The sequence below is a fragment of the Pseudophryne corroboree genome, chromosome 3 (genome assembly GCF_028390025.1).
Source record: "Pseudophryne corroboree isolate aPseCor3 chromosome 3, aPseCor3.hap2, whole genome shotgun sequence".
Classification (NCBI taxonomy): domain Eukaryota; kingdom Metazoa; phylum Chordata; class Amphibia; order Anura; family Myobatrachidae; genus Pseudophryne; species Pseudophryne corroboree.
The window spans coordinates 748,190,593-748,207,386 of NC_086446.1; the positions used below are offsets into that span (position 1 = coordinate 748,190,593).

Genomic DNA, 16,794 nt, shown 5'->3' on the forward strand with positions numbered 1-16,794 from the left:
CGTCAGTGGTCAGGTGATGCGTATTCCAAACGGCATTTGGAAGTATTGCCTTATTAAGGGGAGGAGTTATTTGGGGTCGGTCTTTCAGACCTGGTGGCCACGGCAACAGCTGGGAAATCCACGTTTGTACCCCAGGTCGCCTCTCAACATGAGAAGATGCCGTATTATCAGGCGCAGTCTTTTCGTGGACAAGCGGGAAAAAGGTTCCTCATTTCTGCCCCGTGACAGAGGGAGAGGAAAAAGGCTGCAGAAATCAGCCAGTTCCCAGGAACAGAAACCCTCTCCCGCCTCTGCCAAGCCCTCAGTATGACGCTGGGGCTTTACAAGCAGAATCAGGCATGGTGGGGGGCCCGTCTCAATGAATTTCAGCGTGCAGTGGGCTCACTCGCAAGTAGACCCCTGGATCCTTCAGGTGATATCTCAGGGGTACAAATTAGAATTCGAGACGTCTCCCCCTCGCCGTTTCCTAAAGTCGGCTTTACCGATGTCTCCTTCTGACAGGGAGACAGTTTTGGAAGCCATTCACAAGCTGTATTCCCAGCAGGTGATAATCAAGGTACCCCTCCTGCAACAGGGAACGGGGTATTATTCCACACTGTTGTGGTACCGAAGCCAGACGGCTCGGTGAGACCGATTCTAAATCTAAAATCTTTGAACACTTACATACAGAGGTTCAAATTCAAGATTGAGTCACTCAGAGCAGTGATTGCGAACCTGGAAGAAGGGGACTACATGATGTCTCGGGACATCAAGGATGCTTACCTTCATGTCAAAATTTACCCTTCTCACCAAGGGTACCTCAGGTTTATGGTACAGAACTGTCACTATCAGTTCAGACGCTGCCGTATGGATGGTCCACGGCACCCCGGGTCTTTACCAAGGTAATGGCCGAAATGATGATATTTCTTCGAAGGAAGGGAATTTTAGTTATCCCTTACTTGGATGATTCCCTGATAAGGGTAAGATCCAGGGAACAGTTGGAGGTAGGTGTAGCACTATCTCAGGTAGTGTTGCGGCAGCACGATTGGAGTCTCAATATTCCAAAATCGCAGCTGGTTCCGACGACTTGTCTTCTGTTCCTAGGGATGATCCTGGACACAGTCCAGAAAAAGGTGTTTCTCCCGGAGGAGAAAGCCAGGGAGTTATCCGAGCTAGTCAGGAACCTCCTAAAACCGAGCCAAGTCTCAGTGCATCAATGCACAAGGGTTCTGGGTAAAATGGTGGCTTCCTACGAAGTAATCCCATTCGGCAGATTCCACGCAAGAACTTTCCAGTGGGACCTGCGGGACAAATGGTCCGGGTCGCATCTTCAGATGCATCAGCGGATAACCCTGTCACCAAGGACAAGGGTGTCCCTTCTGTGGTGGTTGCAGAGTGCTCATCTTCTAGAGGGCCGCAGATTCGGCATTCAGGACTGGGTCCTGGTGACCACGGATGCCAGCCTGCGAGGCTGGGGAGCAGTCACACAGGGAAGGAATATCCAGGGCTTATGGTCAAGCCTGGAGACATCACTTCACATAAATATCCTGAAGCTAAGGGCCATTTACAATGCTCTAAGCTTAGCAAGACCTCTGCTTCAAGGTCAGCCGGTGTTGATCCAGTCGGACAACATCACGGCAGTCACCCACGTAAACAGACAGGGTGGCACAAGAAGCAGGAGGGCAATGGCAGAAGCTGCAAGGATTCTTCGCTGGGCGGAAAATCATGTGATAGCACTGTCAGCAGTATTCATTCCGGGAGTGGACAACTGGGAAGCAGACTTCCTCAGCACGACCTCCACCCGGGAGAGTGGGGACTTCACCCAGAAGTCTTCCACATGATTATAAACCGTTGGGAAAAACTCGACAGGTATTGCGCCAGGTCAAGGGACCCTCAGGCAATAGCTGTAGACGCTCTGGTAACACCGTGGGTGTACCAGTCAGTGTATGTGTTCCCTCCTCTGCCTCTCATACCCAAGGTACTGAGATTGATAAGATGGAGAGGAGTAAGCACTATATTCGTGGCTCCGGATTGGCCAAGAAGGACTTGGTAACCGGAACTTCAAGAGATGCTCACGGAGGATCCGTGGCCTCTACCTCTAAGAAGGGACCTGCTCCAGCAGGGACCCTGTCTGTTCCAAGACTTACCGCGGCTGCGTTTGACGGCATGGCGGTTGAACGCCGGATACTGAAGGAAAAAAGGCATTCCGGATGAAGTCATCCCTATCCTGATCAAAGCCAGGAAGGATGTAACCGCAAAACATTATCACCGCATTTGGCGAAAATATGTTGCGTGGTGCGAGGCCAGTAAGGCCCGACGGAGGAAATTCAACTGGGTCGATTCCTGCATTTCCTGCAAACAGGAGTGTCTATGGGCCTCAAATTGGGGTCCATTAAGGTTCAAATTTCGGCCCTGTCAATTTTCTTCCAAAAAGAACTAGCTTCAGTCCCTGAAGTTCAGACGTTTGTAAAAGGGGTACTGCATATACAGCCTCCTTTTGTGCCTCCAGTGGCACTTTGGGATCTCAATGTAGTTTTTGGGTTCCAAAAGTCACATTGGTTTGAACCACTTAAATCTGTGGAGTTAAAATATCTCACATGGAAAGTGGTCATGCTGTTGGCCCTGGCCTGGGCCAGGCGCGTGTCAGAATTGGCGGCTTTATCCTGTAAAAGCCCTTATCTGATTTTCCATTCGGACAGGGCGGAATTGAGGACTCGTCCTCAGTTTCTCCCTAAGGTGGTTTTCAGCGTTTCACCTGAACCAACCTATTGTGGTGCCTGCGGCTACTAGGGACTTGGAGGACTCCAAGTTGCTAGACGTTGTCAGGGCCCTGAAAATATATGTTTCCAGGACGGCTGGAGTCAGGAAATCTGACTCGCTGTTTATCCTGTATGCACCCAACAAGCTGGGTGCTCCTGCTTCTAAGCAGACTATTGCTCGTTGGATTTGTAGTACAATTCAGCTTGCACATTCTGTGGCAGGCCTGCCACAGCCAAAAATCTGTAAATGCCCACTCCACAAGGAAGGTGGGCTCATCTTGGGCGGCTGCCCGAGGGGTCTCGGCTTTACAACTTTGCCGAGCAGCTACTTGGTCAGGAGCAAATACGTTTGTAAAATTCTACAAAATTGATACCCTGGCTGAGGAGGACCTGGAGTTCTCTCATTTGGTGCTGCAGAGTCATCCGCACTCTCCCGCCCGTTTGGGAGCTTTGGTATAATCCCCATGGTCCTTACGGAGTCCCCAGCATCCACTTAGGACGTTAGAGAAAATAAGAATTTACTTACTGATAATTCTATTTCTCGTAGTCCATAGTGGATGCTGGGCGCCCATCCCAAGTGCGGATTGTCTGCAATACTGGTACATAGTTATTGTTACCAAAAAAAAAATCGGGTTATTGCTGTAGTGAGCCATCTTTTCTAGAGGCTCCTCTGTTATCATGCTGTTAACTGGGTTCAGATCACAAGTTGTACGGTGTGATTGGTGTGGCTGGTATGAGTCTTACCCGGGATTCAAAATCCTTCCTTATTGTGTACGCTCGTCCGGGCACAGTATCCTAACTGAGGCTTGGAGGAGGGTCATAGGGGGAGGAGCCAGTGCACACCAGATAGTCCTAAAGCTTTCTTTAGATGTGCCCAGTCTTCTGCGGAGCCGCTATTCCCCATGGTCCTTACGGAGTCCCCAGCATCCACTACGGACTACGAGAAATAGAATTATCGGTAAGTAAATTCTTATTTTTTCAAACCCAGCCTGTAACATGGCAGTTAGAGGCTGATTGGCTGGTGCTTTATCTCTCTCCAACGCTTAGAACATAGAACCCTAGCATCCAAATCCGGACTTGGCAATTACACAGAAATATATTGTCCCAGTCAGTCCTGCTATATATAAACCATACCTCCCAATTGTCCCGATTTTTAGTGTGCCGCGATGGGGGCAGTTGGGAGGCTCCTGTCACTCGACAGAAGGGCTAGGCATGCCCCTATAGTGAGGGAAAATGGGGGCGTGGCTCGCGTCACTCCCGTGAAGCCACGCCCACTTTTCAATAGTCCCACTTCCCCGTCTCCAGATGTTGGAAGGTATATATAAACTGATGGTGTCATAAAAGCAGAACCAGTTGCTGTATACGCAGATGAGACACCTCAGTGTCAGTGCAGTGGGAACGCTGCTCCTGCCTGCCCACAGGTGATCTGCAGCTTACACTAACCACTGGTTAAGCAGGTGCCTCTTCTAGTGTCTGATGATGGTACGCAGATAAGGTGGCATGGTCCATATAAATCCCAATCAGGAGCCAGCCCTTAGCAGTAAGTGCACAATATTAATGCAGCACTGGGACCATCTCATGTGCCAGGAGAGCTCAGGCAGAGCAATCAGGCTGTGTCACCACTCTGAGCTCCTATGCCGGTCTGTGGGAGCAGTCTGCGGCAAGTTCAATTGATTGCTGTGCCTGTGGGTGGTCTCCTTTCACAAAGATGATGATAGAAGGCACAAGGATGTGGTAAACAACCGGTAAGTGACCCATGAATAATACTCTGTATTCCTCAGAGCAAACAGCAGCTTCCTCAAGGGTCAGAAAAAATAAGAATTTACTCACCGGTAATTCTATTTCTCGTAGTCCGTAGTGGATGCTGGGAACTCCGTAAGGACCATGGGGAATAGCGGGCTCCGAAGGAGGCTGGGCACTCTAGAAAGATTTATGACTACCTGGTGTGCACTGGCTCCTCCCACCATGACCCTCCTCCAAGCCTCAGTTAGGACACCGTGCCCGGACGAGCAGACATAATAAGGAAGGATTTAGAATCCCGGGTAAGACTCTTACCAGCCACACCAATCACACCGTACAACTCGTGATACTATATCCAGTTTGACAGTATGAAAACAACTGAGCCTCTCAACAGATGGCTCAACAATAACCCTTTAGTTAACAATAACTATTTACAAGTATTGCAGACAATCCGCACTTGGGATGGGCGCCCAGCATCCACTACGGACTACGAGAAATAGAATTACCGGTGAGTAAATTCTTATTTTCTCTAACGTCCTAGTGGATGCTGGGAACTCCGTAAGGACCATGGGGATTATACCAAAGCTCCCAAACGGGCGGGAGAGTGCGGATGACTCTGTAGCACCGAATGAGAGAACTCCAGGTCCTCCTCAGCCAGGGTATCAAATTTGTAGAATTTTGCAAATGAGTTTGCCCCTGACCAAGTAGCTGCTCGGCAAAGTTGTAAAGCCGAGACCCCTCGGGCAGCCGCCCAAGATGAGCCCACCTTCCTTGTGGAATGGGCATTTACAGATTTTGGCTGTGGCATGCCTGCCACAGAATGTGCAAGCTGAATTGTACTACAAATCCAGCGAGCAATAGACTGCTTAGAAGCAGGAGCACCCAGCTTGTTGGGTGCATACAGGATAAACAGCGAGTCAGATTTTCTGACTCCAGCCGTCCTGGAAACATATATTTTCAGGGCCCTGACAACGTCTAGCAACTTGGAGTCCTCCAAATCCTTAGTAGCCGCAGGCACCACAATAGGCTGGTTCAGGTGAAACGCTGACACCACCTTAGGGAGAAACTGGGGACGAGTCCTCAATTCTGCCCTATCCATATGGAAAATCAGATAAGGTCTTTTACATGATAAAGCCGCCAATTCTGATACTCGCCTGGCTGAAGCCAGGGCCAATAACATAACCACTTTCCACGTGAGATATTTCAGATCCACGGTTTTTAGTGGCTCAAACCAATGTGATTTTAAGAAACTCAACATCACGTTGAGATCCCAAGGTGCCACAGGAGGCACAAATGGGGGCTGAATATGCAGCACTCCTTTCACAAATGTCTGAACTTCAGGTACTGAAGCTAGTTCTTTTTGAAAGAAAATCGACAGAGCCGAGATCTGTACTTTAATGGAGCCTAATTTTAGGCCCATATTCACTCCTGCTTGCAGGAAATGCAGAAATTGACCTAGTTGAAATTCCTCTGTTGGGGCCTTTTTGGCCTCGCACCATGCAACATATTTCCGCCATATGCGGTGATAATGCTTTGCCGTAACATCTTTCCTGGCCTTAATAAGCGTAGGAATGACTTCTTCCGGAATACCCTTTTCCTTTAGGATCCGGTGTTCAACCGCCATGCCGTCAAACGCAGCCGCGGTAAGTCTTGGAACAGACAGGGCCCCTGTTGTAGCAGGTCCTGTCTGAGCGGTAGAGGCCACGGGTCCTCTGAGAGCATCTCTTGAAGTTCCGGGTACCACGCTCGTCTTGGCCAATCCGGAACCACGAGAATGGTGTTTACTCCTCGCTTTCTTATAATTCTCAATACCTTTGGTATGAGAGGCAGAGGAGGGAACACATAAACCGACTGGTACACCCACGGTGTCACTAGAGCGTCCACAGCTATCGCCTGAGTGTCCCTTGACCTGGCGCAATATCTTTTTAACTTTTTGTTGAGGCGGGACGCCATCATGTCCACCTGTGGTTTTTCCCAACGGTTTACCAGCATCTGGAAGACTTCTGGATGAAGTCCCCACTCTCCCGGGTGGAGGTCGTGTCTGCTGAGGAAGTCTGCTTCCCAGTTGTCCACTCCCGGAATGAACACTGCTGACAGTGCTAGTACATGATTTTCCGCCCATCGGAGAATTCTTGTGGCTTCCGCCATCGCCATCCTGCTTCTTGTGCCGCCCTGTCGATTTACATGGGCGACTGCCGTGATGTTGTCTGACTGGATCAGCACCGGCTGGTGTAGGAGCAGGGATTTTGCTTGACTTAGGGCATTGTAGATGGCCCTTAGTTCCAGAATATTTATGTGAAGGGAAGTCTCCTGACTCGACCATAGTCCTTGGAAGTTTCTTCCCTGTGTGACTGCCCCCCAGCCTCGAAGGCTGGCATCCGTGGTCACCAGGACCCAGTCCTGTATGCCGAACCTGCGGCCCTCTAGAAGATGGGCACTCTGCAGCCACCACAGTAACGACACCCTGGTTCTTGGAGACAGGGTTATCAAGCGATGCATCTGAAGATGCGATCCGGACCACTGGTCCAACAGGTCCCACTGAAAGATTCTGGCATGGAACCTGCCAAAGGGAATTGCTTCGTAAGAAGCCACCATCTTTCCCAGGACCCGCGTGCAGCGATGCACTGATATGCTTTTTTGAATCTGCATCTCCTGTCCACTGGCGAGTCCATAAGCCTCTCCTAGCAGAAATGGACAATGCACTTACTTTAGATGCCAGTCGGCAGATTTACCTTTGTGCATCTCTCATATATAAGACTGAGTCTTTTATATGGTCTATGGTTAACAGGATCGCCTGTTTTGGTTTCAGGAGGTCTCTGACTAGAGATGACAACTCCCTGGCTTTTTCCTCCGGGAGAAACACTTTTTTTTTTTTTTTGGACTGTATCCAGAATCATACCCAGGAACAGTAGCCGTGTTGTCGGAACCAGCTGTGACTTTGGGATATTCAGAATCCAGCCGTGCTGGTGCAGCACCTCCTGAGATAGTGCTACTCCCACCAACAACTGTTCCTTGGACCTCGCTTTTATTAGGAGATCGTCCAAGTACGGGATAATTAAAACTCCCTTTTTTCGAAGGAGTATCATCATTTCCGCCATAACCTTGGTAAATACCCTCGGTGCCGTGGACAGTCCAAACGGCAGCGTCTGGAATTGGTAATGGCAATCCTGTACCACAAATCTGAGGTACTCCTGGTGAGGATGGTAAATGGGGACATGCAAGTAAGCATCCTTGATGTCCAGGGATACCATGTAATCCCCCTCGTCCAGGCTCGCAATAACCGCCCTGAGCGATTCCATCTTGAACTTGAATCTTTTTATGTATGTGTTCAAGGATTTCAAATTTAAAATGGGTCTCACCGAACCGTCCGGTTTCGGTACCACAAATAGTGTGGAATAGTAACCCCGGCCTTGTTGAAGTAGGGGTACTTTGATTATCACCTGCTGAGAATACAGCTTGTGAATTGCCGCTAGCACCGCCTCCCTGTCTGAGGGAGCAATCGGCAAGGCAGATTTTAGGAACCGGTGGGGTGGAGACGCCTCGAATTCCAGTTTGTACCCCTGAGATACTATTTGAAGGATCCAGGGATCCACCTGTGAGCGAGCCCACTGATCGCTGAAATTCTTGAGGCGGCCCCCCACCGTACCTGGCTCCGCCTGGGGAGCCCCACCGTCATGCGGCGGACTTGGAAGAAGAAGCGGGGGAGGACTTTTGCTCCTGGGAACCTGCTGTTTGTTGCAGCCTTTTTCCCCTACCTCTGCCTCTGGACAGAAAGGACCCGCCTTTTCCACGCCTGTTTTTCTGGGTCCGAAAGGACTGAACCTGATAAAACGGCGCCTTCTTAGGCTGTGAGGGGACATGGGGTAAAAATGCTGACTTCCCAGACGTTGCTGTGGAAACTAGGTCCGAGAGACCATCCCCAAATAATTCCTCACCCTTATATGGTAACACTTCCATGTGTCTCTGTCTAATGTGTCAATATTTTCTGACAGTTTATCTGACCACGCAGCGGCAGCACTGCACATCCAAGCTGACGCAATAGCTGGCCTAAGTATAATGCCTGTGTGTGTATACACAGACTTCAGGATCGCCTCCTGCTTTCTATCAGCAGGTTCCTTGAGGGCGGCCGTATCCGGAGACGGTAGTGCCACCTTTTTAGACAAACGTGTGAGCGCTTTATCCACTCTAGGGGGTGTTTCCCAACGTGACCTATCCTCTGGCGGGAAAGGGAACGCCATTAGTACCTTCTTAGGAATTACCAATTTTTTATCAGGGAAAGCCCACGCTTCTTCACACACTTCATTTAATTCATCTGATGGGGGAAAAACTACGGGTAGTTTTTTCTCTCCAAACATAATACCCTTTTTAGTGGTACCTGTACTTATATCAGAAATGTGTAACACCTCTTTCATTGCCTCAATCATGCAGTGAATGGCCTTAGTAGGCATTAGGTTAGACTCATCGTCGTCGACACTCAACATCTGGGTCTGCTTGTGGTAGCGGGCGTTTTAGAGCACCTGACGACCCATGCGACGCCTGGGCAGGCACGAGCTGAGAAGTCGGCTGTCCCACATTAGGCATGTCGTCAATTTTCTTATATAAGGAGTCTATACGTGCACTCATTACTTTCCATAAGCCCATCCACTCAGGAGTCTGCCCCGCAGGGGGTGACATCCCTTCTAAAGGCATCTGCTCCGCCTCCACATCATTATCCTCATCAAACATGTCGACACAGCCGTACCGACACACCGCACACACACAAGGAATGCTCCGAATGAGGACAGGACCCACAAAAGCCCTTTGGGGGGACAGAGTGAGAGTATGCCAGCACACACCAGAGCGCTATATAATGCAGGGACTAACTGAGTTATGTCCCCTATAGCTGCTTTTTATATTCTATATATATATATTGCGCCTAAATTTAGTGCCCCCCCTCTCTGTTTTTACCCTGTTCTGAAGTGTAGACTGCAGGGGAGAGCCAGGGAGCTTCCTTCCAGCGGATCTGTGAAGGAGAAATGGCGCCAGTGTGTCTGAGGGAGATAGCTCCGCCCCTTTTCCGCGGCCTATTCTCCCGCTTTTTCCTGGATTCTGGCAGGGGTATTTACCACATATATAGCCTCTGGGGCTATATATTGTGGTATTTTTGCCAGCCAAGGTGTTTTTATTGCTGCTCAGGGCGCCCCCCCCCAGCTCCCTGCACCCTCAGTGACCGGAGTGTGAAGTGTGCATGAGGAGCAATGGCGCACAGCTGCAGTGCTGTGCGCTACCTTGGTGAAGACTGATGTCTTCTGCCGCCGTTTTTCCGGACCTCTTCTTGCTTCTGGCTCTGTAAGGGGGACGGCGGCGCGGCTCCGGGACCGAACACCAAGGACTGGGCCTGCGGTCGATCCCTCTGGAGCTAATGGTGTCCAGTAGCCTAAGAAGCCCAATCCGGCTGCAAGCAGGCGAGTTCGCTTCTTCTCCCCTTAGTCCCTCGCTGCAGTGAGCCTGTTGCCAGCAGGTCTCACTGAAAATAAAAAACCTAAATCTATACTTTCTTTCTAAGGGCTTAGGAGAGCCCCTAGTGTGCATCCAACCTCGGCCGGGCACGAAATCTAACTGAGGCTTGGAGGAGGGTCATGGTGGGAGGAGCCAGTGCACACCAGGTAGTCATAAATCTTTCTAGAGTGCCCAGCCTCCTTCGGAGCCCGCTATTCCCCATGGTCCTTACGGAGTTCCCAGCATCCACTAGGACGTTAGAGAAATTGCTGTTGCTTGCAGTGAAACCGGCGGCCATCTTGGTTAGGGAATGAAGCTTTCCATCTTGGAGAATGTGCAGGAGCGTACTCCTATACCAACAACTTTGAAATATTTTACCCCGGCCACCCTATGCTTTCTGCAGTGCAACGTGGTTTACACAGCTGCAAATTCTACAGCCCTTTTAGTCGTGCCTACTTGTGAGAGTGTTTACTGCCGCTGGGCGTCTTTTTGTGCATTTTTTCCACAAAATACGTATAATTCGCATCTCTTATGCAAATAGGATGCATAAACAGACTCTGCTGATTAAAATGATATGTGGCATGCCTATATTCTGTGTGCGACTGTGGCTGTATCTGCATACAAAATGCTACGTTACAGTGACACAAAATATAGGCATGCCACATACCATTTTAAATCAAGTCTGCTTGCGCGTCTTATTTGCGTAGCAATGCAAGTAAGATGCATTTTCAGTAAACAAAGACGCCCTACGGTAGCAGAGCTGCCCGGGAACTGCCGGCTCATTCACGCCAGGCATCTCGCGATGCATGGCGTATTGAGGCTAGATGTATGCGGACACATCTGTGCCTCCCAAACCTCTAACCAAGCTTGCCTCGGCAATCAGCCCCTGTGTATGTATTTTGAAGGATGCAACTTAAAAACAAATAAACTGAATATAAACAGACCGAGAGACATTGACAACCTAACATAGTAAAGGTGTGTACACACGGTGAGATCCTTGCTATGGCCAATTTTGACTATGCTATTTCCCTTGAACTCCCCGGAGCCCAGCACCACAGATTTTCACTAACTTTTCTTGAGATATGGACTATGTGTGCTTACGATTTTGGCCTCTCCTCAGAGCCGGCTCTAACCAATATGATGCCCTAGGCAAGATTTTGGCTGGTGCCCCCTAGCACCGCCACTAGTTCTGCAGGAGATGCCTGGCATGAGTCATCTGGCAGCTCTGCTTACGTCTGGCGCCTTTTGTTTATGAAAATGCATCTTATTTGCATTACTATGTGGCTAGGATGCACAAGCAGCTTCTGCTGATTAAAATAATATTCTGTATTCTGTGTGCGACTGTGGCTGTATCTGCATACGAAAATGCTACATTGCAGTGTATTCCTGGAAATCACTGTAATGTAGCATTTAGCATGCAGATACAGCCGCAGTCACACACCGAATATAGGCATGCCGCATATCATTTTAATCAGCAGAAGCTGCTGGTGCCCCTAAGCATACCAAATGCCCTAGGCATTTGCCTAGTTTGCCTATGCCTAAGGCCGGCTCTGCCTCTCCTCCACCAGTATCAAACTGCACTCCCTCCCTGCCTCACTCCTGCAGTCTGCCTTCCTAGCCAAGGCCCCAGCACCATCATTACACCCTCTTTATCCCTTCCTTCCAAATTACTCCTACCTCAACGCTACAGCAATCCTGATAATCTCATTCACATCTCTCCCACAAACTCATACCCCCTATCCTGTGCGCTCTGGAATGCCAGATCTGTTTGCAACAAACTGGCCCCCACTCATGACCTCTTCATTTCCAACTCCCTGCACCTCCTGACCATTACAGAAACCTGGATTACTCCCCATGACACCACTTCTCCTGCTGCTCTCTCTGCTGGGGGCCTCACATTCTCACACACACCCCGACCAGGGGGTCGTCATGGGGGTGGTGTTGGGATCCTTTTACCCTCAAGCTACACATACCAACTTATAGCTCCAGAACCATCTCTTACATTCTCTACATTTGAGGTCCATGCAATACGCCTCTACCAACCTACTAATCTTCGAGTTGCTGTCATTTACCGTCCACCTGGCATTTCCTTCAAATTCCTCGACAACTTTGCTTCCTGGCTACCTCACTTCCTCTTTTCTGACATTCCCTCCATTATTCTAGGTGATTTCAACATCCCTATCGATAACTCCACAAAATCACCTGCCTCTAAACTCCTTAACCTCAGCTCTTCACTTGGTCTCTCCCAGTGGACCACCTCACCCTCCTATGTGAACGGGAGCTCACTGGATCTGGTTTTCACTCACCGCTGTGATATTTCTGATTTCTCCAATTCCCATTTTCCCCTCTCTGACCACCACTTGCTCTCTTTCAACTTATCTATCTCTGCTTCCCCATCTCTCCCTCCTAAGGCTACCATCACTAAGCGTAACATTGATGCTATTGACGCCTCATCCCTATCCTCCCTGTTTGACTCACTTCTCTCTCCTCTTCTCTCTCTCTCACATGCCCTGAACAAGCCACATCCCTATACAATGCATCTCTTACTACTTCTGCCCTTGACTCTGTTGCTCAGCCAACCACTATTCACCCTCGCAGATCAACACCTCAACCCTGGCACACCAAATGCACCAGATATCTACAAAAATGCTCACGTACTGCCGAGCGACAGTGGAGGAAATCACGCTCTAAAGCAGACTTCCTCCATTTCAAATTCATGCTCTCATCCCTCAGTACTGCTCTTTCCCTCACTAAACAATCATACTTCAAAATTCTCATCTCTACCCAGTCTTCCAACCCCCGGCGCCTCTATGCCACTGTTAACTCCCTCCTCTGCCCACCACCACCTCCTCTCCCTTCCTCATTGTCTGCTCTTGACTTTGCCACTTATTTCACATCCAAGATTGACTCCATACGTCAGGATATCACATCCCACCAGACCAGCAACCAGCCACCACCCATCCCTTGCCACCCCTCCCGTTCCCTCTTACCAACTCTGACATCTTTCTCCCATGTATCTGGCGAGGAAGTCATGGCCCTCATCCGTTCCTCCCCCCCCCCCACACAACCTCCCCGCTCGACCCTATCCCCTCCCACCTCCTCCGTTACCTCTCTCCTTCTGCCTGTTCCCATCTTGCCCACCTTCTCAATCTCTCCCTCTCATCAGGCACTGTCCCCTCTGCTTTCAAGCATGCTCTTATCTCCCCTATTCTTAAAAAACCTACCCTTGATCCTAACACTCTCTCCAACTATCGACCCATCTCTCTCCTCCCCTTTGCCTCCAAAATTCTTGAGCGTATTGTCTATAATCGCCTCACTGCCTTTCTTTCCTCTCACTCACTGCTTGACCCATTCCAGTCTGGTTTCCGTTCTCTCCACTCCACTGAAACTGCCCTCACAATAGTCTGCAATGACCTCCATGCAGCCAAATCTAAGGGCCACTACTCTCTGCTTATTCTTCTTGACCTCTCTGCTGCTTTTGACACTTCTCCTTCTGCAAATCCTTCACTCTCTTGGTCTGCGTGATACTGCCCTCTCCTGGCTGTCCTCCTACCTCTCTGATCGTTCCTTCTCTGTCTCCTCTCATGATGCTACCTCCCCCCCACTTCCACTAACTGTTGGTGTCCCCCAAGGCTCTGTTCTTGGTCCTCTCCTTTTCTCTCTCTATACGTCCTCTTTAGGTGAACTCATTAGTTCTTTTAACTTCCAATACCACCTCTATGCTGATGACATTCAAATCTACCTCTCCTCCCCATATCTCTCCATGGCTCTCCTCACTCGTAGCTCAAACTGTCTTTCTGCTATCTCTTCCTGGATGTCCCAGCGCTTTCTTAAACTCTACATGTCTAAGACTGAGCTGATCATCTTTCCACCCTCCCGCACAGCCTCACCTCCCACAATCTCATTATCCATTGATGGCACGACTATCTCCCCTAGCCCCCAAGTATGCTGTCTTGGCGTAATCCTTGACTCCTCCCTCTCCTTCAAACCACACATTCAGCACTTCTCACAAACCTGTCATTTTCATCTCAAAAACATTTCCAGAATCAGACCTTTTCTCACCCAGGATGCCACTAAGATCATCATTCACTCACTGATTATTTCCAGACTGGACTACTGTAATCTCCTCCTAACTGGCCTCCCTGACAATTACCTCTCTCCACTCCAATCTATCCTCAATGCTGCTGCCCGGCTCATCTTCCTCACCAAACGCACTACGTCTGCCTCCCTTCTCCTACAGGCCCTTCACTGGCTTCCCTTCCCTTTCAGAATCCAATTCAAACTTCTCACACTCACTTACAAAGCACTCACCCACTCCTCTCCCATTTACATCTCTGACCTTATCTCCCTTTACTCTCCCACCCGTCCTCTTCGCTCTGCTAATGCACGCCGACTCTCCTGTCTTCTGATTACTTCCTCCCACTCCTATCTCCAAGATTTTTCACGTGCTGCTCCCTTTCTCTGGAATTCTTTACCTCTCCCCCTCAGACTCTCCACCTCTCTACAAAACTTCAAACGGGCTCTTAAGACCCATTTCTTTACCAAACCCAGCCAAATCTCATCCTAACCCTCTGTTCCACGCTCTCTATGTACCCCATCTGTGTCACCCCTGTCTGTCTACGCCCCCCCCCCCTCTTAGAATGTAAGCTCTAACGAGTAGGGCCCTCTCCCCTCATGTGCTTATCCTTTTCTTTAATAATCCTCAACTGCCCAGATCCCGCAGTTTTTGGCCACCTGGAACTTATCTCTATGTTGTTTACTGGTGTAGATTTGCTTAGTTGCCCTGTACTTGTCCTATATTGTCCTCAACTGTAAGTCACTGTTTTCCTGTTTTGATTATGTGCATATGTACTCTGTAATTGGGCGCTGCGGAACCCTTGTGGCACCATATAAATAAAGGATAATAATAATAAATAATATGTGAGATTTTGGCTTATGTGAGATGTAATTGACATGTGAGATGAACTAGATAGTACACCGATCTAGCAAGGATTGACTTGCCTGCACAGTCTATCTTTTCTTGCGATGCCGACCTGGCGAGACTGCACATCGGCATCGAATCGGGATCGCAAGGTAACTTTCACCTTGCGATCTGCACTAACTTTTCTTGTGATTTTGACTATATAGTCAAAATTGTCAGAAAATATCTCACCGTGTGTACACACCTTAAGAAGGACTGGGCCTTGGAAGTGCAGACGCTGAAGAAAAGGTGCAGATTGCGGCGTCAGTGGTCACAGGGATAGTAAATTGCCCCTGTAGCCTTGCACACACAGTCCCTGTGGCCTAGATATTCCGGAGCAGTGGTAACAGAATTTACAAGTAAGAGGAATGGAGTTATTCACTGGAGTGAGATCTTTTCTCTCTGGGAAATCTAGGCCATGGCGTTACTATTCTGAAAGCACCATGTAGAGACTCAGTATATCATATAAGGGAAGAAATGACTGCATTATCTACGTAATACATCTGTTATTCCTCTAACACATGCCTGAAACTATTTGAAGCCATCAAAGCTTTTTAGATTGGAACCTAAAATCCATGATGTCCTTCTACTCACTAACAGAACTCCATTGAGCATTCATATAATTTGGCTATCTGCACTAATTTACCGGTCACATTCAAATTATACTGTGTACATTTTTGAAAGTATTCCCTGTTCTGGATGAGAGGATGTTATTAGGGGATACATACGATATCCCAACAACCAGAATGCGAGCAGGACAGTATGCAGTGCAGTCAGAGACACAGGAGTATCAGATTTCATGAACTATCGACAGAGATTCCCAACCAGAGGAGAGTGGATGGACTTGTAAGTGACACAGGGTGGGATCCCTGTGTCACTTAAAGCTCTCTCCACACCTGGGCGGGAGCCCAGTGTAACTTGTTATCTAACGAGGGTCTAGAGAGAGAGAGAAACACACACACACACAGAGTCCTCCTTACTCCTGTCCCAGTGTGTAAGTAGTACAGAGGCTGCTGCTATTTTTGCACCATTAGGCTAAATTTAATATCCACAATCCATACATCCGATTCCCAACACAACCCATTCCAGGAGGGAGGTATGCATAATCTCATACACAGCTCTCCCCCCCTTCCACTGAGGCCCCCCTGTCTAAAGTGCCACGAGCACCACCAAGGCTTAATTCGGCCCTGCCCAGAGGTAAGTGTAGGGGTTGGGGTTAGGGTTAGACACTAGGGGAAGGGAAAGAGCAAGGCTGCTGTGTTGGTAATGGTGGGGAGGGAACAGTTAGGGTTAGGCTGCGGGAGGGGGATGTTTGAGTTAGGGATGGGGTAGGGTGAAAATACTGAGCAGAATGTGTTGGGATTCGGATGTCAGATTCCACTGTCGGTCTCCAGACTGTCGGGATTTCGTACCCAACCCCTTTGTTTTGGTTTTGTTATTAAGAGGCCTAGCCATCATATAAAATAGTGGGAAATTACCAACAAACTGCCACTTCAGTGTCAGCATTATGCTTTGCTCTATATATACGGATTTGATTGGTCACTTACTTGTTTTGATGCCGCACCCCCTTCAGGTGTGCATGATATTGCTCAACCGAATTTAGCACCATGTTGCAGGTGTTACAGGAGTAGCTGTTCCGTAATGCTGCAGAGGGGAGACACAAGACAACAGGAAGACTAAGTACTGTATCTCTCACACACAACGGCAGATGTCCAAACATGAAAGGGCCATTGTACTTTATTTATTACCAGTTATTTATATAGCGCACACATATTCCGCAGCGCTTTACAGAGAGAATATTTGAACATTCACATCAGTCCCTGCCCCAGTAGAGCTTACAATCTATATTCCCTATCACATATATACACACACATTCAC

At 48.9% G+C, this 16,794-nt stretch overlaps 1 protein-coding gene across 2 annotated transcripts in view; it reads right to left on the bottom strand.

Annotated features, from left to right (window-relative positions):
- The window catches only part of ZMAT4 (zinc finger matrin-type 4), a 759,632-nt gene that overhangs the window by 138,840 nt on the left and 603,998 nt on the right, over positions 1-16,794 (bottom strand). For both annotated transcript variants that reach the window (XM_063962320.1, XM_063962321.1), the window contains exon 6: positions 16,464-16,560. In XM_063962320.1, the coding sequence (XP_063818390.1) occupies positions 16,464-16,560 (97 nt within the window). The remainder of the gene's footprint in view (positions 1-16,463; positions 16,561-16,794) is intronic.